Below are 23789 nucleotides of genomic sequence, written 5' to 3'. Positions count from 1 at the left end.
TCTTATACTGCACAGCTTCGAAAAGATCCATTGGCTAATTTGTGTCAGATTGTAGCTTTTGATTCTGCTGGTTGCAAAAATATTGTTCAAAATAAATAATGACAGCAAAAATTGTATGCATGAAAAAAAAGATTGAAAAATTTAGGCATATTTTTATAATTCTACTCCTTAACTTGAAGGAATTCAAATATGATTTTATGACATATATTAGATATGATTTTTCATGACATATACTTGTAAATATTGGTCAAAAGAGAGCCAGCCTCCTCTTAATCAGCGGTACGTTCAACGCACGGGTCCCGGTTCGTATGATCATCGATATCGGTATCGCTGTCGCATCCCGGTTCATACCGGTATCGTGTGCCACCGAAAAAATCGGGCTCTAAAGACCTGCCAACCCGCGGGCTCGCGCACTAGCGCATCATAACCTCCTTTGGTTTTCTTCGCGCATGGGACCTGCTTCGCCGCTCTGGCTCTTTCGACGATGACACTCCCCCGCGCCCATGGCCATCTCTTGGAGAAGCCGTCTCATCCCCTCTCTGTCCTCCTTCTCTCTACTGCGAACCCTAGTCTTCGAACTCCAGGTTCTCTCCTCCTCCCTTCTCGCTGCATCCCTCTGCGGAATTTCTTCGAACAGCTCTGAGATCTTTTCTCCCCTTTGGTTTTATTTGTTTATTAACTAATTAATTATTAGTATTATTGTTTTTATAGAGGTGGAAGCACACCTTCGCGGGGGAAAGCCTGAGAGATTCTATTCGAGACGCTGATTTGGATTCTCCGCTAAAATTAGGTACTCTTTCTTGAATTCTTGTATCAAATTTCTTTCCCGCCAAAGGTGAAGGTTGAGAGAATTCGCCCTTTGATTTCTTCCTTAGCTGTTGGTTCTGGGAAGAGTTATGTGATTGGAAATGAAAGCTTTGATTTTAATCAAGATCGATGTATTTAGTTATTAGCATGGGGATCTTTGTTGAATTGGTTGGAGATTAAGCAGTTGTTTAGAAACTAATATCCACATCGTCTCCCTTGCCCCGGATTCATTACATTGGTGCATCGTTTCTTTCTTGGATCCGTTCCAAAAAAATTAGCTATAATCTTGGACTGGGAAGTCTGATTTGAGCTTCCTTGTAATGTGTGGTTTGTTATCCAACTAATATTCATCAACAACTGGATACTCCAGTGCCAATATACCATTAGTCTCTGCTTGCCTGGCCTATTGCTACTTGCTTGCTTTTTGAACTTTTATGGACGTTGCTTTTCGAACTTTTATGGACGTTGCTTTTCTGTCATCCTTTCAGATTGCCTCATGCATCTTACGGCATCTTTACACCTCATGCAACAATACCAACTTGCAGTATGAATACATCCACTGGAACTTAATTCTCATAGAGATGCCACATTGCCACCGTGGCTCAAATTGATATCCTGACTATTCTCCTCTGTTGGTATATCAGGCTAAAACCATTCTTATTGTGTTTGTTGATAACATCAGAGTGCTAGCTTTGGAATGTGCACCATATTATCCAAGCATCATAAAAGCTAAGAGGTCATATTACTTATTAGATGTAGTACATTATGATGGTGTTGGCGAAGTCTTTTACATGCTAGGAATAGGTGGTATTGTGGTAATAATAGGCTTGACAAAGGTTCTTGATGTGGTGCAGATATGGTAGGAAAAGAAGGTGAAGCTGTTTGGCATGTTGATTGGATAATTAAGAGGAAGGGTGGGTTAAGGGGAAGGGACTCTCTTTTGTTAATATTTGTTCACTGGAATGTTTAGCATTTTGAAGTTGGTCAAGGGGTTATAGGGTTGTAAATGATACAATAATATATCACCCCAAATGTTTATATTGCATCATATGAATGATTACTTTAGTTGGACTATTCTTGCATCATCCACAACTGTATAACCTCTCGAGTGAACACAAAATATTAAGGTTTCCTATGACCAAAATATTTGACAAAGGGAGCTTCTTCCCCCACCCACCCTCTCTTTCTCTCACTAGCCAGTCCACACACTAGACAACTTCAACTTTGCTTGACACCATCTGCCATGTTTGGCACCGTTGTTGGCCCTGATGTCGCCTCTTCTCCTCTCCTTAGCCTTCATCCTTCCCATCAAAGCCGCTGTCAATATTGGTGTTCCCTATATTAATTACATGTCTTGATTAATCAATACTTACTTTCAAACCCTTCTCACACCAAAAAAAATCCCAGATTCTGTTGGCTTGTACTCGGTTCTCTCCTGTAAATCTGTCCCACCCTTAGTGAATGCATAGATATTCTTCTAAAGATGGCATAAGAAGACCCACATTTGACACTCTTGGTTCTTGAACTTGAGCTGCCAATGCCCATGGGAGTTACTGCATAGAAAACTTTATTAGATTGACCAGCTAGTACTTACCTATGTTGCTAAGTGCTATCCTCTTCACTATTATGGCACATGTGCTACCTTCCCCATTCCCATTATCATAAAGGCTTCTTGATGGGTAACATTTAAAAGGAAAAGCCGGTTTTTGCATGCATGTAATTTTAAAATTTTTTAGAAAACGCAGCGGAAAGATAGAATTAAACTCTTTAATTCCAAGCATGCAAGGGAGATCATATCTTAGAAATAAATTACAGGAACATTTAAACTATTTATGTAAAAATAACTATAAGCATGATTAATCATGGAATTAGAAAATCAGCAACCCTAGTTAAGTTCTAAACCTAACTAAGATAAAATAAATCTCATACCTTATGATGAAGAGGATGTATCTGAAGATCTGAAAGTCGAGCCTCGCAGCCACACACATGTCTGGCCTCTACGGATGATCCACGCGAAGCTCCGGGTTGATCTAATCCCGCGGAAGTGCTAGCTTGTGGGGAACCTGTTGTGGCTGATTTTGTTCTTCCTAAAATCAATCAACCTTTGATTGATCTTATGAGAGGAAGGAGGAAGATGAAGAAAGAGAAGATGGGAAGAGATGATGTGATCCTTTTTTGAATTTTCAGAACTCTAAGTTCTTCAAATATTAATCTCCCAAACCCTTGGCATGGAGGACCTTATATAGCCAAGGTCCCCACGCCATCTTCCCCCTATAGGCGCCCACTTTTGCCAACTGATTTGGCAATTAAAATCCTTACAAAATAGGGGTTATTACGGCAGCCAAGAGGAGGAAAGATTGCATCTTTTATGCACCTTGAATCCCTAATAAAAAAGGGATTCAAGCACCTCCCAAAAACAAGGCTGCCGCCCATGTTTGCGCCCAAAGAAGGACTCTTAATTATCTCGTGATGGCGCCAACTATTGGCAATGAAATCCCCTAAAAAATAGGGCTTCATCACGTGGAATATCTGAGAGATCTGGAGATTTTATCAGCACCTTGACTCCCTACAAATTAGGGAGTCTTGCGCCCAAGAAAACATCCATACACGCCCCCTTTGATCTTGCGTTCAAGAGTCCTTCTCAAAGAAGGATTCTTGCACGAATTAATTCCCTAAATTTAAGGAAGTTTCCACGGCTGAAAATTCTCCCTTTTGGTGCCTACAAATCCCACGCCATGAATCCCAAAAAATAAGGACTCATGGCACTTTGATTTGTTACGCTGCATCCTTATCTCTTGTGCCAACAACTTGGCGTAAGAGCTCCCTACTTCTTAGGGATTTAATGCCCAAAAAAAAAGAAAGAATTAGCCATCAGATGCCCACGCCTCCCAGCATTATTCATGCCAACTATTTGCCAAAAAATATTAGGAGAGGCACTACGAATTTAGGGGATAATGGTGAGGTGTCATTTCTTCTCCAAGAGGGAAAGCTAGGTTCCTAAATTTTAGAAATTGTTCTCCATAATAAATTCTGATTATTTAGACTCTTAATCCTCATCAAATAAGGACTCTTAATTGACTTGAGTCAAGCCCAATCCAATTGGGTCAAGTTCGATCAATTAGGTTTTGCCCAATCGGCTTGGATCGAACCCGGTCGAATTAGGTCAAACCCAAATTTAGCCCAAATTGAATCTAATTCAATTTTGGCTTAATTAAAATCCAATAATTCAATCAAATTAAATTTATTAGTAATCCAATTACTAATTAACCCTCCAATAATTCAATAATTATTTTAATGCAACTTTTGCTTAGGATAATTTGTCAATCGAATTGACCAAATTATCCCTGAATGATTCTTAATCATCAATCAGCCATTTGATCAACCTAGAAACTTCTATGCGTGTGACCCCATAGGTTCGAACCTAAGCCGGTAGCACAAGAATAACTTCTTACTAATCGAAATGACCATTTAGCAATGGTACCCGACGTCCGGATAGGCCGAATGTATGTGAAGCAAATATTCTGAAACTCTGGACTATGGTTACTGTATAATTCATCCCTTTGACTCCTAATGCCAGAATGACTTCAGAGTTCTGTCAACTCTGTAATAAGTACATCCTCTATGTGATCAACTTTAGAAATTCTGTGACTCCTCACAAGGATTACTCTGGCCAAGGTTTTGCTAAATTGAACACGAAGCATTATCTCCTGTTTACAGGAGGGGTCAATTCCATCTTGATTCACGCACTGATTTCGCAAGTACTTGACTGCACCCAGTAACCTTCCGTCCTAGAATTAGAAATTCTGCTAGTTCGGTACCAAAATACAGTGAGTTGCTTGCTAATCACTGTGGTGATCTCAGGTCTGAGGGATACTTATACCCATATCCACTCGGAACATCTCTCAACAGTAGAGTATTTCGGAATTGGTCACGTTCAGTGAAATGTACTCCTACACTTCACCTGTGCGACATATCAGTGTCTCCACACTCCTTGGTTAAGAGGACAACCATCGTATATGTCTCACAACGACCTAATCTCGACAATGCTATCGTCCTATTAACAGCAAATCATTTGGTCGCGAACAGGTTTAAGGACTTGAAGATAAATCCTCCTTTATCATAAAACAAGTCCTATGGACTTCATCATATAAGAGTTCATTTGAAGATGTACAATGAAATGATGAATAATGCCGAATAACATTTTATTAATTTATCAATTTATTTACAAAATTTAATCATCAGCGCATTGACGATTGACTCTTAGGATACAGTTCCCAACAACATTCAAGGTCTATGGTGTCTGCCTGGTTCTTAGATACCCAGGTTCTTCTGTAGGAAGCTCAGTTTGCAGGAGGCTGTGGTGCAAGTTTTTGCTCTTGGGTATCTCAATAGTGGTAATGCACTTGAATATGTGAAGCCAAGTGCCTTTCTTGTTGCAATATCAACAAATGATCCTAACATGGCCTTGTAGGCATTGCACCACTACAAATAGGTGCCCCCACTTCTATAAGTTGCTTGTGCGGTGGAAACCATTGAGATCCTCTTACTGATGTCATACTTTTCGTAGGAAACTTTTTTTTGGTGTCAGTACGAAATTTTTTTGGTGTACCGAGTGTCAGTACGTCACTTGTACCGGTACCAGTACCGAACTGGTACGGTACGGTACGCTCCGTACTGTTCGATTTGGGCCGGTACGACATACCATGGGTTAGGTCTATTTTGAACCCAATCCAATTAGTTAGGATGGGTAATAATTTTAAGTCGACAATTCGATTAAGACCCAATCTGAATGACTCGACTGAATAACTAGACCATACTTGAGCTAAGGTCGATTTGGTGGATAATAATCTAACCCAAAAAGACTTTTATATTAATATCAAGTGAGCTTATATTTATGTAACCCAAGATCTGTTGTACCACTTGATATAGGGCGTACTGTACCGTACCGAGAGAAAACGGGTACGAAACATACCTTCATGTCGGTATAAGCTCTGTATCACCTGTACTGAGGCGTACCGAGGTACGTACCGGTGCGTACTGAGGCATACCGAGATAAAAATTGAGAAAAATGGTTAGAGAGCTATTTCGGTACAGAAATGTACTGTACCGTACCATATCGAACCGATAAGGTAACAATTCGGTATCCGGTACCGATACGGTATCCGATACCGAGATTGCGGACTTTGATGTAACCTTTGTACTTTGGATGCCCAGCTTTAGATCTTTATCTAATGGTAACCGTGTAGGGCTTAAAATGATCAGGGAGGAGTGCCGGAAATTCTTGAGCTTGGTAGGGTTTTAGATTGGACACCTGGGCAGTATTTGAATTGCTTTCTCTCAGAACTGTTGAGGGAGTGAAAAGGACTTTTTTGGGACTTTCATAATTTAGATCAGGTCTGAATCGGCCCTGATTTCTCATCTGATCAGATTGTGTCAGGCTTTTCATATTTTGGTGCCCCCTATCTGATCAGATTCTGACTTGTCAAGAAGCATATATAAGTAATTTTAAGAAAAATAAAAGATTGTTTCTGTGAAGATACTTTATTATTCTGTTACATATAAGCAAAAGGTATTTTAAGGGCAGAATTTGGGAATCAGGAAAACAGGAAGTTGATTAGCTGGTAAGAAATAATGGAGAACGTTTCTCATTAATTAAATTTGCAGATTGTATGATTATGTTCCTTGGCTTTTTTTCCAGTTAATTAATTTATGCTGCTCTTATTCTATGGAATCAGGTTTCTTTGATCCCTCAACTTGGAGGACCGTGGATTCAAGGACTGGTGGTATTAGAAAGTCAGCAATATCCTCTTCTACATGGCTGGTTCTGAAAATACTTCGAAGTAGAGGTGAGTTTACATCTCTTTAAGATTCCCTCGTGAAGACCTACATTTTTTAAATCTTTTAAGCTTGATCTAATAGCACCTTGAATGTCTAAGGATCTGTATTTTAAAATGATGTTATTCATTGCTATTTTGCTTATCCTGTCTTTTTTTGCTTTTGCTTTATAATGCTGAATTAGGAGAAATGATATTAGGATATGGTAATTTTGAGGCCTAAGGATCAGATTAGAATCAATGTTGATGTAGGTTCTATAAAACTAAATTCAAAACAATGAAACAAGCTTGCCATTTTTGTCTAAAATTTAACTCTATGATCATGTATGTTTCTTCATTTATTTGTTTGCAGTCATATTTTCAAAACTGCTGAAATTGTTTACTGGTATAAGTGGTCATATTTTTAATGTTGAAGAGCATTGCATTTTTGACTCAAGTGGTTTATATGCAGTAAAAGCTAATCATGCATGACTACCTCAACCTTCTGTATCTCGTAGCCTGAAGACTAAGAAGATACCTGCATAACTTATTACAATTGCAGGAAAAAATTCGAATTGGCCACATTACATGCACGCACGCACATGTGGACACGGGCACGTACATAAATACTTATATACATGTATGCATACATACATATGTACACACATAAACATACATACATACATGTAAGAATACCTCAACCTTTTATATCTCTCAGCCTGAAGATTAATAAGATAATTGTATCTGTTATTATGATTGTAGGGAAAAAGCTGAATTGGCCATACAGAGGGACACACAAGATACATAGACATACGCAAGATACACGTACATAGACATACGCAAGAATTAAAATGCAGTTTAGGCCTTTTCTGTAAGACTGACTGTGTTTATGCAGTGTGCACAGTGTGTTGTTAATATGTCAACATAGTTTTGAGTTTCTATCTGACGTTAATCAAGAATATTGAGCTAGTTTCTGTTGCTAATATTTTTAAATAGGTCGTCTAATATTAGCTTGCATGCAAATTACTTGAAATTTTACAATTCTCATGCAAAACAACAATCATGATGGTCATCAAGGATGATTAATATCCCTACTTTCTTAGATTAATTGAAAACTATTTTTAGTTGTTTGATACAAGGATCGCCGAACCAGTACCAGTAGGCATACCGGTCGGCCACCGGACCGGTTCGGTACCGGTTCAGGCCGGTACGAACCAGTACACTGGTTCGGTCTGGTTCATGCATCCAAAAGCCCAAAAAAATTTGCAACCAGTATGGACCGGTTTAGGCCGGTACACTTTGGCTGGTACGGGCCAGTACGGTTCGGGCTGGTATGGGCCGGTACGGTTCGGCTAGTTTAGACCAGTACCGTTTTTTAACTTCGAGCCGGACCGGCCAGAGACCGAAATGGTTCGGTACGGGCTGAACCGGCTCGTAAGCCGGTATGGGCCGGTTCATCATTTCTTTATTTGATATATATATTTATATGCTAGTACTGGCAGTTAAAATCTTATCTACATTAGAAAATGACTGAAGTAGTCTATCTTAGATTGTTTCTCGTGAATCTTGTTATAGACTTGCATATCTCTCTATGCAAGTGTGCGCCAAGTGTTTGTGTGGTACGATGAATGTGTGTGGTGTGCAGGGCAACTAATACTCCAATCTTTGTTTAACCACAAATAGTTTAGAAACATGTTAAAAAAATTGACAAATTCTATGAATTAAAAAGCAAGGAACAGTGCAAAAGAATTCTGTGGAATGTGGATTATACCTTTCTGAAATTAGTCCCATTTATCTAATGGCCTACATTGAGGTGTTCACAGGTGCAAGTTTATGAAGATGCCATCCTTTATTATTTGTAAGTGACTTTTGGATAAATGAGCCAAGATCCGACTAAAGTTGGTTCTTGTTTCATTAATATTTGATTTATCTTTTTGTAGAGGAATAAAAGTTATTCTTTTATTTAGTGAAAAATCCAAGGAGTTAATATTTGTGATAGAAAAAAAATAAAAGTAAAAAATGAAAATAAATCAGAGTTTTAACTTTCAAGGAATTACTGAAATGAAAACTGATTTGTTAGATTTGAGTTTTGATATTGTTGAGGTGTTGGTGTTTCTTTAATTATGCTCGTTTAGATTAGAAGCTTGGTGATGTTGCTTAAGTTCAGTCCTGACATTTCGTTTCTTCAAGATGATTCCTTCATGGTTGATAGTTTTTATTGGAAAAAAGAGTGTATCCCCTAAATATTAGATAGGAATATTTTTGGAACTAAGAAAATAGGATGGCTAGGATGTGAACTGTGCTTATCCAAATCTCGACCTTGCAGTGCTGTGCGAAACGATGGTTTGCTGTATTGGCCCGATTTGGGTGGTACGAAGTGTACTATACCGGTTTGGTACTGGTATCCTATACAGATGGCATACCGACACTCGGTATGTCGAAAAGACTCCGTACCGTACCGACACAACACTAGTGTGGCACCGATATGGGGTCCGGTACCGAGATGACGAATCTTATGCTAAACAATGTATGACTTCAAGGGTATCAAGAATGGGTCTATCTGCTATAAAGTAAGACCGACACTCGGTATGTCGAAAAGACTCCGTACCGTACCGACACAACACTAGTGTGGCACCGATATGGGGTCCGGTACCGAGATGACGAATCTTATGCTAAACAATGTATGACTTCAAGGGTATCAAGAATGGGTCAATCTGCTATAAAGTAAGACCGTGGCTTATCATACTGTATCGAGAGAAAATTTGTACGAAACTTAACTTTAAGTCGTTATAAACCCCGTACCGAGGCGTACTGCCCTATATCGATCGACCTGTACCGAGGTGTACTGAGGTGCGTACTGAGGCATATCGAGATAAAAATTGGAAAAAATGGTTGGAGAGCTATCTTGGTACAGGACTGTATCGTACCGTACTGAATCGATAAGTTACCGAAACGGTATCTGGTACTGAGCTTGTGGACCTTGAGTAAGACAATAAAAAATGATTTGGTATTGAAATTAGTATTCTTTGTACATCCATGATTAATATATTGAGTACATGTGTGCATTATTTGTATTCAAGTCGATAAGGAATAAACTATTATTGAGGTATGTTGCATGCAGGATTTGAATCCTATCTTGTTGGTGGGTGTGTGAGGGACTTACTCTTGAAGAGAACGCCAAAAGATTTTGATGTGATTACCACTGCTAGTCTTGAACAGGTTTTCCAAGTCCTTGGCTTGTTTGGAGATGCATCAAGAGGTTTTGATGTTATATGTTAATTCTTTTTTTCTTTTAAATTTGACTTGAACCATTGCCTTTTCTCGCACAGATTACAAAGCAATTTCATAAATGTAGAATTATAGGGCGTCGTTTCCCAATATGCCAGGTTCATATCCTAGGCTCCATTATCGAGGTTTGTGCATCTTCTGACATTGTCAAACTTGATTATTTTTGTGTTTTAGAACCTAATTTAGTTGTCAATCGGATTCTTTCTGTGCTAGGTTTCCAGCTTTGACACCAGACAGAAAAATGTCAAAGAAAGAAGAGTACCCAATAATTGTGCTGAGAAAGACTTTATTCGCTGGAAAAATTGCATGGAAAGAGATTTTACAATTAATGGGTAATTTATGTGTTGTGCTATTAGTTTATGTTGAAAAAGTGTTCCATCCAAATCTGTTTTACACACTAATTTTCCTAATTTAAGTCTGAAGGATGGTTATCTGATAACCACAGTTTAGACTTTAGAGTTTGCTATTGACAGGAAAATTGATTTGTTATGATGTCGATATTTTTCTTGACAGTTTATTCTTTGACCCCATTGACTGTACCATCTATGATTATGTTGGTGGAATTAGGGATTTAAGGACATCTAAGGTGATTCTTCATTATTTATTTTATTGTTAATAAGCATGTAACAGCTACATTAAATCTTTCAAATTCATTTTTTGGAATAAGATTGGTCTCTTGTTTTGTTTGTATACTTGTATGAATAGGTGCGTACTGTAATTCCAGCTCATTTATCATTTAAAGAGGACTGTGGTATGTTCTAGTCTTGTGTAATTGAAAAAATTTTCATTCTTATTAATATTCACAAATTAGAGATAAGGGCTAAACTTATTTTTATTAGAAAAGCTGACAACTTTGATCAATGGCAGCAAGAATTTTGCGTGGCTTGAGAATTGTTGCTCGTCTTGGTTTGCGATTTTCAAAGGAGACTGCAGAAGCTATACAAGATTATTCTGCTTCCATCATAACACTTGACAAGGTACTTGAAGAAGGATTAGTAATTGGCCAAAGGATACTCCTCTTAAGGGTCACCTTGTGCCGTTTCTTTAACACATATCAGCTTTCTTTCTTTAGACAAGGTTGCTGATGGAATTGAATTTTATGCTGGCATATGGGGCAGCTGAGTCCTCAATTCATTTACTTCAGAAGTTCAAACTTCTTGAAATCTTGCTTCCCTTTCATGTGAGTGGAAATGCAGTTACATCTAAATTTACTCAGTGTTGTAAGTCCTCTATAAAATTTTCAGTTTTATTAGAAATTTGTTTGGGCTTCAGGCAGCATATCTGGCTGATCAAACCAAGAAGCAATCTAATGAAAGCTCTGTTATGCTGATGGTAAGATGCTGTGCCCTGGGAAATATAACCAAACTGAATTATGCATGTCTAAATTATATTTGTCTTGCCATGAGTTGAATGTTTCTGTTCTAAACTTGTAGATCTTTTGGATTATAATATGAACTATAGCAATAATGTGGTCTTTTGCCTTATGTTAATGTCTGACAGTCAAAAACAATCTATAAGCAGATCATAAGTTGACTTATGCATTAAAGCTCTTTGTTTACTGAAGAAAAGGATTTGGTTCCTGTAGTTATAGAATTATTAAGTAGGCAAACGAAGTGAGTTATGTTTATGGTTGTTGGCGCTTTAACTTAGGTCATTTGAGTTTGTTGTCCAAGTATGATAAAAACTAGTGGAATTGAACTAGTATTGGTAAATCCTTTATTCTTGTTCTTCAAGGATCTTTTGTCACAGGTGGTTGTGAACTAGGTGTAAATCCTAACACCAGTAGATGCATTTCATTCCTAGTCCAGTAGGAGTAAGACCCAATCGACCTATGCATTTCTCTGATATACAAGTGGCTGTTCTACTTTGTGAAGCAGTATAATTCTCTATAGAAACAATGGGTAATTCTTAATGCTAATTCTTTTTATGTATCTGCTGTTGCTAATGCTAGAATTTGTTATAGGGAAATTCTTAAACAAGAGTTCTTGAATGTTTGCTGTACATCCCTTGAAAACTCGCCTTGCTTTTTGGCATTGAAAGCTTCTTCAATTATTTCTTCAAATGTGGCATGGGCGTTTTTTGTGAAAGAACTCATTTGTTGTGGCTTAAACAAATTTCCATGGAGTGTTCGGTAAATACAAGAAGATTAGTGCCTAGACAGAGTGTAATGACTAATTCAAGTCCAAAAGTTGGAGCAAGGTTCGTTGTCTCGGTATTAGACCCGGTACCGGCACCAACTTAGTACAATATCGGTATGCTTGGTATGGAGTCAGTTTGGTATACGGATACTCGATATGTTGCCCATACCATATACTGGTTCGGAACTGGTACAATATAGTATTCTCAGTATGTATCAATATTGACCGGTATGATGTACCATATTGGAGTAAATTCTAGAGATTGTTACTTTCATTCCTGCATTTTAATTTATTTGATATTCAAATCTGCAAACCTCCCATTGCAAAAGGGTAATATTTCTTTTGTTCTCTTTTGATTTGAGAGCCCCTCACTTCACCCACCCGTTTACCCATTTAATTCATCATAGAGTGTTCTATACTTTTAGAATGCTTGATGGCAACCTAAAACTTAAAAAAATTAAGGAGATATTAAGAGCTATTAAATCTTTCTTTTTGGGAAAATTGCAAGATTTTCTCTTACAATTTAAAACATTTCGTGATAGATCCACAGCATTTGGATATAGAGTGTCAAGACCACAAATTTGAACTTGCTCGAAACCTAAGGTTTGTGGCCACCATAGCCAAATGAATCTAACATTAAAATTTAAATCATCATAAAAAATAGCTTATGATTGAACAAATCATGAAGAACATTTCATTATCATAAAATTCTACTTACATATTTCCTTACAAGCAGTGCTATTCCTTCTGGAATATCAAGAAGAAATGAAATACTATATTTCCAGTTTTGTTTCAATATTCAGTCGATCTGCAAAAGGCAACCTCCACTTATCGAGTCTTCTTCTCTAAAAGGTCCACTTCCTCATTAGTGATGCTGAAAAGATTAATAAGTGTAGTGAAGCGCAGTAAGAAACTTTACCATGGTCCAAAGATTTTTGTATTGAAAATAAATATCTTTTTATATGAAACATATTATCAAATATCACTTAAAGACTGAGTATAAATTCATTTGAATCATTTTATAATATATCTGGAAATCAAAGCATTTGACAAGGAATAAGATACCATTAAAGGCTCGGAACATAGGTTTAGTAAGAGTTCAATGGTCCATGTATAACCATAAATTGAACAATTATCCAAAAATTGAGGTGAGAAATCTAAATCTCTAACAACTAAGAGAATGTTAAAAATGATAAGATCACATTTGACATTTTATTCTGAATTTTCACATATTTTGACATTTTCTTACAAGGTTCACTTATTGCATTGACCTCGAGGCCACTCATAACCTCGTTGCTTATGCAAGCAAAGCACTTATATCCTCATCTAAGAATCGAATGAGGCCACTTATTATCCTTTCTGCTGATGCAAATGAGGCCACTCGTTATCTTTGAGGTCCACTCATACCAATTGGCCAAGTGTCCACAAGTCACTTATTTAGTGGTTCCTTGTCAATATTGAGCGAGGCCACACATATACCATCTGATTGGGGTCCGGAAATATGCTCATTAGTAATCCAGATTAGATCATGATACTACAGAAGTGGAGGTTCCTCATTGATGAACCGAATGAGGCCACTAATATGCCACCTAGCAATGGACCCACTCATCTTGGTGCTTATTTCATTTTTGAAAATGCTCACAAGTATCTGGTGAAACATTTATTAGAAAGTTTCGAAAGTAAACACATGTAATAAGAAGTTCTAGTGAGTAGAGAATATGAAGTCAAACATGAGACTGACAACATCAATTAGAGGACTCATGAAATTTCATAGTTTCAAATAGATACTACAACATGATTTCATTAGTGTGGGACTACAACACAAGTCAAAATCATCATAATACGAAACATCTTTAGAAATCAAATCTATGGCAGAGTCAAAAATTCAAGAAAATGCTAGGTTTCAAAAAGCGACTCGTGGTTTATGTTATCAAAGCAATACTTTAGTTAAAAAGGTTTTCACGAATTGATTCTCAAAATTCAGATTTAAAATCCTACTTAGACTCTTAGGATTCAAAGAATTTCAAAACCCTTCATAAGCTTAAAACTGATTATGATTCAAAAACACATCAAATTCAAACTTAAACAAAGTCTTGAAGTTTCTTGCAAGGGAAACTATAGATTGTGGGAAAGACCATGCAACTTAGAATTTAATGATACACAAGCTTAAAACTAACTAAGAGATCCAAAAGAAACACTAATCAAATAAAAACTTAAATGAAAAGACATGGAGGATGTTACTTATAGATTAACATTGATAGAAGCCCAAATTCCTTCCTCCTCCTCCTCCTCCTGCTCTTCTTCTCCTTCCTTTGCTTTTTCTTTTTACTTAGCTAGTCACCCTTGCATAAGACAGGTTGGCTGAGCAAGTGGGACCCAAGAGGTGACTCACCTACTTAGGTCGGTTGCCTAAGTGGGTTGGTTCCCTTGGTCACAATGGGATGTCGGTTGATGACTTAGCAGGCTAAATACCAACAAGGCCCTTAAAAATAACATTACTTTAAATCTTCTTCATTTTTTTTCATTTCTGTTTCTATTTACTTAAGATATTACATGTAAATAAGGAAGTATCCCCATTTGAGTTCAATAAAAATACTCAAAATATTGAATTCCTTAGGAATTAAAAGTTGGTTTTTTAGCTTTAGTTCAATCTTTAGATTTTTATCATAACGTCAAATATGCAATTTTAAAATGCTAAGTTGTTTCTTAAATCTAAAGATCCCATAAATTCTATTATGCCAAACATAGCTAAAATCCAAAAGTTCCCTAGCAAATGTCTTATGGATTATTCACGAAAGCATATCACATATTTCAATACTACTTAGCACTTAACATATTGACAGAAGGTTCATATTTTAATCTTACACACATCTGTATGTATTTATCCATGTACATGATGGCTATTACACAAGATTATGAGACCTTCTAGATAGGAGATATGAGATCAAATCACATAAATCTGACATCAAATCTTTGGGTTCGTTATTGTGAGGCTCAATATATTCTGCAAACCCCACATGACCTCATCTTTTTCCCTCAACAATTTCTTAAAACTACAAAGAATATCTTAATCCTTTACAGATATTCTCTTTTCTTGAATATCCTGCAACCAATCACCCAATTGTATTTTTTTCCTTAAAGGTTTCAAAATTTGACTTTAACGTGGGCAAAATACTTTCTAGAATTTAAATAAATAAATTAATGACTAATGATAAAACCAGTTGCCTTATGTACATTAAATATTATATCATAGGTCATTTCATCCAAGACTTTAGAACTAGCCTTTGTTGTTAATTGGTTGCAAAAGAAACCAAAAATTCTTTCTTGGTTTCGGAGTTCTAACTGAAACTCAAAATCATCTTCCGATCTCTTTTGATGTTTGATACATCTAAGTCTTTGTTCAAGCAGGTTGCAAAATCCAATACCATGGGGCCCAACTCAAATTTTAGTAAATTTGACCCTTCTTAAAAAGACCGTGGTATGGATTTTTTTTTTGAAAATTTTGGTAATGTTTTCAAATTTTAGTGGTTATTTGTAGTGAATGATTGAATTGTTTTCTTACTTTCAAATTTATGGTCTAAGCATAGTTTTTCTTTTGTGCCCCTCCTAGAATTTTCTCTGCTTGACTACATATGTTAAATATCTGTTACAAATTTTAGGTCTATTCAACATGTGAAATTGATATCTTGGAGCTCTTGCACACCAAATGTTTTTGTCACGACCTAGTGTCAGGCTTTGCCAAGTTTTGAGTGTGACGATGATCATGGTGAACCAATTGCCTGAATTCAATTTAATTAATTTTTGTGGAAGCCTGTAATTCTCAATATAATGAGTCATGAAGTCCTAAAGGCTATGGGATCATATATAGCAACTTAAGCGTCATTCCAATTTAAATATTATCCGCCCCCCAATCCTGAAATTAAAACAAGGTTTGATTCTTTCCATGATCTTATAATATGCCAGATAGTTCATTATAAAGACGAATAGCTGGTACCATGATCTCTACACCCTTGGACATGATGGATTCATTCATTGGGCTTGTCAATTAAATTTTATTTAATTTTGTTTCATGTTTATTTTTCTTGATATTTTCTTTGGCATATATCTGATGAACTATATCTAGCTTGTCATGAAAAAAGTTCTCCTCCCTCTCTCCTATATACATACATGCAACACACACAAAATACATACAGACATACACACACACACACACACACACACACACACACACACATAAAACTCCATTCCAAAACCACAAGACATGTATGTTATATATATATATATATATATATTTGTCAAATCTCTCTAATGCTATGGATTTTGTGTTCTACAGAAATTATTCTCCAATGTTGATAAATTACTTGCTGCTGACCGCCCATCGAATTACTATTTATGGTGAGAAACTTTTCACTTAATGATTATGTGACATTGAATGTATATATGAACAAACTTTTTTTTATGCATTGGTTGGTTTGTCCCTAGTGGGGGCGGGGGGCGGAGGATGGAATCAGAAACTAGAATGGATAGAATGGATAAAGTTCATGACAATTCTATTTTTATGTTTGGTTGTTGCTCCAATTATTTTATCTTTAGTTACCATAACAACAACTATGCAACCACCATGGTTATTCTAATTGTGGGTCCTATTATCTAGAAGTTTTTAGAAAAGGTGGATTTCCATGAGAATCCAAAAAAGCAGAATCACCTGGACTCTTGTGTCCATCTTGAAGAATCTATATGAAATACATATTGGCGGGTTAGATATGCATTGGACACTGTTGATCCTTGGCAAATCTTCTAACTGCAGATTCTAAAGATTGTCAGAATTCGATTTTCGGAATACCTATGATCACTTCACAGTATATATGGAAGCATCACAGAGTTACTAGCTTACTCCTTTCCAATCTTACATGTTGAAGAAGTTGCCATTTTATAATGTTTGAGACTGAACAACATGGGACTATTTTCTTCCTATTTATCTCTGTTATCCTTTTTTATTAACACTTGCCAAATCAAACTCTTTGTTATACAACCAATCCAGTAACTGGTTTTGCGTCCATGCAACGCTGGGAGAGAGGCTGATCTTATTTTGAATTTATTATTTCTTTTGGAGTCTTTTCCCCTCGAAAATTCAATAACTCCGTTTATTCCTCTTAACATTTTTGGGTGTATTTTCTTTTTTTTGGAGCAGCATCTTCTTTTTATGTAGTATCACATTCATGATAGAAGATTCATGTATGGCAAAAATGGAGGCTGAGATCAATGCTTTCTATGGGTTTGTTGGAACAAAGTTGATTATCCATTATCACTAAGATTTCTCAAGATATTTCAGCCATTTATTTCAAATATGAACATCTCTTAGCAACCACTCATAAATATGGGCAAGTTTTGAGTTTTTAATCCTGATGATTTGGATTTTCACATCATTCCTTACAACAGTAATCAAGAGAAATTAATCGATACTCAAGTTTCATGTCTTTGCATTCTGAGGTCTGAGGGTGGTGATTTGACAGCTCAGGTCTGCTAAATACTAAAAGATAAGTTACTGTAGTGTCCTTTCTCTTTGAAAATAAGACTTATTTGATGGCAATAATGGCTGGGAAACATAATTGGCCTATGCCTTGGGTAGACTTGACTAAGGCTTTATGTTTAATGTTCAATGGACTAGCCAAACATGGGAAAATTGCCGCAAGCTTTACCATTGTTGACGATCAAAATTTGACTGTAATGTAACAAAGAATAAGTAGATTTGTTGAAATTTGATTGGATATATTAGTGGACCTTAATAAGTTATGTCTCTAACAAGGAATAGTAGATTTGTTGAAATTTGATTGGATATAGTAGTGGACCTTATAAGTTGTCTCTTAATTAGTTATTATATGAGATTGAATTGTAACTGACCAATAACTAATTGAGGACATTATGGCCAATCTGTAATCATGAGGGGAAAGCACTGAATATTAAAATAAGATTGACTGAAGTGGCTGTATCAAATCGTTATCTTATCCCTTGTCTTTGACTTTTCATCTTCTGGATTTCTCTTTTCACATATTCTCACTTCTCTCTTCCTTACTCTTCCTTTCCATTCTTGGGTAGATTGAATGGTAATAGCGATGATCTAATGAGATAGATCGCCTCCAATTGCTTGACCCTTGTGAAGTTGGTCACGAAGGAGAAACCCTGTATAGATAAAAAGAAAGGTCATCTCTTTGATGTACTTCAGGCTTGTTATTATCGTATGTGGGATCCATGTGAACACCAAAAATGCTTTTTCCCAACTTATGATTATTATTATATGAACATGGGTTGTTGTTGAAGTTCAAAGTCTGAAATTAGTTTATCTATCCAAATTGATGTTTTAAGGCTATTGGATGCTGTGCGGTGAAGGCAAGCCTGAAGTTACTTTCTTCCATTTTAGGGCTTGTTTGGATGATTGGGCTGAAAATTCTATTAGATTTGTGGATTGGGCCAGTACAACTAGTAACATTATAGGATTACAGGCTGGGATAGGCCTATATTCATGAGTACCCAGGAATAGCTATGGGGTGGGCTGGTCCGAATCCCATAGGGAGAGAAAAAAAGACCTTAGCAGGTAATCCTATGGGATCTGGGCTGGCGCACTCCAAAGCTATTCCTAGGTACTTGAATATAGGCATAGCCTAGATTGCAATTCTGTGATTTTGCTGGTTGTATTGGCCCAATCTACAAATCCAATAGAATTTTCAGCCCAATCATCCAAATAGGTCCTTATAGTTGCATGACTATTTTGTTTATTTAAGTCAACACAATTAAGGTCTCGTTTAATTTTTTTCTCTTTGCTTTAATAGTATTTCATTTTCCGTCATATTTTTAGTACCCTTTGTTTCTTGTATGTACCACTATTTTCTTTATTTTCAGTTTGCTTGTTCGAGACTTTGCCGAGCACATTTTCCTTGTCTGTTAAATCTAACTGAAAGTTCTCTTGTATTTTAGGACAATATACAAAATGCAGGTTTCATTTTGCTTGGTGAGAAAAGCTAGCTAAATTGAAACTGTTCATAAAACTTAACCTTTATCATGTTCTTGGTATGGTCATGGAATCCTTTTATAGATTAGTACGACAATGCTTACAGTTAGGTGTTGATATGCAGTTGGATTTTTCATATTGCCAGCACTTATGATTTATTGCTTCATGATCTTTCATTGATGAATCACACATTGGAATCAGGCTAGGATTGTTGGCATTTCACCAGGCATTAGTAGAACATCCTCAAGATGCTTTAGTAGTTTGGACACTCTCCTCTATCTTGTACCATGGAATGTGGAGTAAAGCCATGGAGTTTGCAAGACAAAATGTTAAAGGTCATGGTCAGTTTGTTCCCGAAATTTTAGAACCTTCTGAATCTAAATCAGATGAGCTACTCCTGGAAGAAACCTGTCATCTAGCATCATTGGTTAAATCTTCTGTAGATGCTTTAACCAGAATAGATGTTCTTCAGCAATCATTGACCAGATACCCAGAGTCTTTGCCATGTTTGGGACTGGTAAGTATAGATCATCATGCTGCTCTATGTTCTTTTGAAAAATCTTGTCCATATGAGTTTTGTTTCTGAATGCACTAATGTTATCTGTCCATATGCATTCAGGTAGTTTCTATGTCATTGTGTTTATCTATAAATATATATTAATTTGGTGTGATCCTTCATAACATGCACTCTCTATTGGGTGATGATGGTAATTTATAATTTTATCCTTTTGCATCCTACATCCTGTTAAATATATTATTGTCCTGTAGCACATCGCTGGTATATTCTATAGTTGTTTAAAGAACTGGGAATTCATCAGCTTCTTTTTTAAACATTCTGCTTTGGTTGGGATACATACACACCCACTAGTTGTACTGTACATGCTTATGCACGTGGATCCAATAAAAGTACTGATTAATGAAGTAGCAACATTAAAATAGAGAATGCAAATAAAACATAAAGAACAAAAGGAATACTTATTTTAAATAGTTGCTAAAACATAACAGAATAGCGAACACAGTGACATAGCATTCGAGACTGAAAACGATGAAATTTCCATTCTCAACTTCTCATATTCTAACTCAAATACTATATTTGAATAAAGATAGATTTTCTGCAAATTAATTTGGATGTTATAACCCTCTAGTAATGATTAGCTGTTGATACATCAGGACATTTGTAGGTGATTTCTTTTGCAGTATTGTAGTAAGTGAATCTTCAATGGAGTCATTGCTATGAACATTCCCTCGGTCACCCTGTTGGTTCATCAAGCCAGTGCGCATGAGGGTATTGGTGCTTTCTCAGGGGTTGGTGACATGATGGGATGGTTGAATCATGATGCATGGCAATTTGGCATGAGTAACTCACATGGTGATTGAGCAGGGATTTTTATTGTTTGTCATTCAGTCAAAAGAATTGAACCTATTTGATGCATGATCAGAAGATGGGCAATGCTTCAACATGCACTAACAGATGTTGCATAATTACTAAGAAATTTCTTTGGAATCCTTTCTTATTATTTGTTTTACACATATAAGGAGAGAGAAAAAGGGGTTGAGAGCGAATCTTTAATTGTATTTGGGTTTTAGAGTCCACCAGCTTGCTAAAAATGAGAATATTCTGCAAGGCAGTAGTTATTTGCATAAGGGTAGAGTCCACTGGATTGCTAAAAGTAAGAAATTCTGCAAGAGATTAGTTTTTTGCAGAGTTTAGGTGTGTAGTCAGGAGGGAAGATGCTTGCATATGGATGAGTGATATAATGTTGATTGGACCCAAGAGCCTAGGCCCTAGAGATTTATGTTGGGCTTCCTCTTATGTGCTGACTTTAGTGGGTCTTCTTAAACCTATCCTCACTGGCTTAGATAAATTCTGGTAGAATATATTTAAGGGTTAATTGATTGTTGCCTAGGATGTATTCAGTTGGATTCTGGATCTGCCTAAGGAGTGCATTAGATTTCAGGAAAGAGAGATGTTATATGTGGCCTCCCTTGTGACTCCTAAAAAATAAATCCCAGTTAGGGTTCAGGCATATGACAACAACTTGGCAAGGTGCGAACTTTTGTAATATTAGAGAAGGATGTGAAGACAAATAAGGAAAGGAACACTTATCCGTATCGTGGCATTAGGTCTCTGGGTAATAGAAGGAAGATTTGGTGATTTTGTGAGGCATAGATCATTGGATCCCAAAGCTATAGGCTTAGCTATGTGATTTTTTTTTAGGAAACCACGAGCATGAAACCAGCATGGTGCATAGGATGGTACAGAAGAGTAAAAAAGGGAACAATGTAGGAAGTACTGTGTCATGGGAACCCAGGAATTAGAATGGTGTAATTCTAGGAAACAGAAAATTATAATAAATATTATAAATGAATATGTAAGAAAAGCTAAACTCCTTTTTGGTAATCATCTCTCTAACCCCGGCACCCCCTAACAGCAACCAACTGCACATGCACAAACTCCTTTTTGGTAATCAGACCGATATTCCATTATTTCTTGAATGCTGTGTGGGTTGAACTAATAGGAATCAGCATTTAGCCAACTGAGCACTTTGAACTTCTTGGATTTCAGGTATTTGTCTCTGAGAAAATGGGAAAGAGTGTAGCCGAACTCTTCGATGTCCTTGGAAATGATATAACATCCCATGACAAGAAGAGAGAGACACGTGACATTAATTATGAGCTGCTAAAGAGAGGGGATCTAGGTGAAACCAGATTTGTGCTTGGAAAAGTAATCATGGATACAATGAATTGTCAGCTTACTCTTTTACAAAGTCAGAATGTGGCTCCTGCAAAAAAAAGCTATGTTCCGTTGTCTTCTTTGTTCAGGTAATTTATCCTTAAAAACTACCAGAAAAGAATTTGATACCTCTTTTTGTTTGAATGTATGAGATTGATTCCATCAAGCTGCTCTTCAATTTTCCAATTGTTGCAGCTGAGGCACTTTATGGAGTTTACGTTGATCACCCTACTGATTGATTGTCATGGAGCTTCGTGGCTAGGTCAGGCAGTTGATTTTGTATCGAGCAGCCTCTCGTATTAAGGGCATAAAATTTCCTTATTTTTTAGAAATCAATTTTCATTTGTGTACATTGTGTGTATCTCATTATCAACATTGATGTACATTGTATGCCGCATGGTGTACTGACTTCGAGCCCACTTTAATCTCAAGTCAGTAATCATCATTTTTTATTTTCTTTTTTTAACAGTCTCTAGATCATATAATCTTTTTATTCGTAGATATTTTAGAACTTGTTGATGACATACTATGGTTTAGATTTTGATCTTGCAACTCTAAAGATCGATTGTGACAATGGGTGTGAAGTTCTTTTTCTTACCAATGAGAATGCAAATATGCTTGACCTCTTGGTGAAGGTGTCAAGTTGACCCAAAACTAAAGCATTATATCTATCACACCTCTGACCTGAGATCAGAAATTGGCTGACATGGCAACCACCACATACTTAAAAAGGTATTATCCCACAAGCATGTAAGGTGTCCATCATGATATCATAATAGAATAAATAAGGTAACAAAACAAAATCAGAGTAACTAAAAGTCAAATTTAATAATTAACAAGTCCGAAACTAATAAGAAACATTAATAATTTTGTTTATAATATTCTACCAACAATTATTCTCTAAATATTAAATCAAAGAAAAAAATCTATAAAAATACTTTCAATATTTATTCTCTAGGCTATGTTAATCATTCATCTCTAGCGTCTATCATAACAGTGCCTTGTTAGTGGCTAGTTCTTTGGATCCATACAGAAAGAAGAGATCCAATAATGAACTTAACATTTCCAGAAGTAATGAATATCTTAATTAGATAATTTAAGTATTAGATTAAATAAGTTTTCTTGCTAGTACTAACCATACAAGCAAGATCATTATGCTTTAATACAACAAATATAGAATGCCCAAATTGTTCAAATATTCATTTTTATTATTCATAAGAATAATTTGAAATATTATATTCCAACTCAACAATTTGTTTAAAAAGAACAATTTAAAATATCATATTTTAGCTCAACAATCTTTTAGACCATAATCATACTTATATTTTGTTGCCAGGCTAGATTATACCTATAACTTGTGATGTAGGTAAGAATATCACACTTATACCTATAGTGGTCCAGATTACTCACTTATAACTTATGAAGTAAGTTAGAATATCACACTTATATCTTACGAGGTGGGTAACATTACCGCATTTAATCTTGTAGTAAGAGAATAATGAGTTCAGGAATAATCAAAGTGCTAATGCATCACCTTGAATTAGTAGGATCTAAAATATAGTGAAGCTGAGAGTCCAAATTTAGACAAATCAAAAGTATTCATAAATCTTATATATGTCAAATTTAAAACAAGTATGCATTTTCAACAAAAGATTTATAAATATATGCATAATGTTTGGTATTGAGATAACATATTATATTTATAATTTTATTTTTCTTTTAAAACCCAAGTTCATAAATTTATGAATTGCATGTTAATAAAATTATAATTTACTCGATATCAATATTTGTTTTGAATCTACTTAACTTGTGAGAATATTTAGTAGATGAATCTAACTTATGCTTTACTTACTCTTTGTTCACTGTCACTTCTCCATCATCCTCTCTTTTCTCTTTTCTTCTCATCCTTGGTTCATTGGATGAAGGTTAATACGAAGAACTCCCTCCCCTTCTCTCTCTATCTCTCAACCCCTCCTCTTTTTTTCAATCTCTTTGCCCCTCGT

General features: G+C 36.1%; 1 protein-coding gene across 4 annotated transcripts; it reads left to right on the top strand.

Moving 5' to 3' along the window:
• The first annotated feature begins 413 nt into the window (after positions 1 to 413).
• LOC103706875 (uncharacterized) lies at positions 414 to 22357 on the top strand. Of its 4 annotated transcripts, none has more exons than XM_088717434.2 (15): positions 414 to 584; positions 712 to 790; positions 6543 to 6653; positions 9742 to 9839; positions 9950 to 10033; positions 10122 to 10240; positions 10422 to 10494; positions 10614 to 10659; positions 10776 to 10885; positions 11027 to 11088; positions 11162 to 11240; positions 16380 to 16441; positions 19254 to 19569; positions 21619 to 21875; positions 21982 to 22357. In XM_088717434.2, exons 1-15 carry the CDS (start codon positions 504 to 506, stop codon positions 21983 to 21985), a joined length of 1581 nt encoding a protein of 526 aa, XP_088573560.2. In that variant the 5' UTR covers positions 414 to 503; the 3' UTR covers positions 21986 to 22357. The 4 variants fall into 4 exon arrangements, 3 of the variants coding, with proteins under 3 accessions (XP_088573560.2, XP_008789358.3, XP_088573561.1); XM_008791136.5 differs by having other exon boundaries at positions 10981 to 11088; positions 11181 to 11240; XR_005510779.2 differs by lacking the exon at positions 19254 to 19569 and having other exon boundaries at positions 10981 to 11088; positions 11181 to 11240.
• Positions 22358 to 23789: the final 1432 nt, after the last annotated feature.

This window comes from Phoenix dactylifera, chromosome 3 (assembly GCF_051530095.1).
Source record: "Phoenix dactylifera cultivar Ajwa chromosome 3, Ajwa_hap1_PhDact_Kaust_v1.1, whole genome shotgun sequence".
NCBI lineage: Eukaryota > Viridiplantae > Streptophyta > Magnoliopsida > Arecales > Arecaceae > Phoenix > Phoenix dactylifera.
This window is presented reverse-complemented; position numbering and strand designations above follow the sequence as displayed.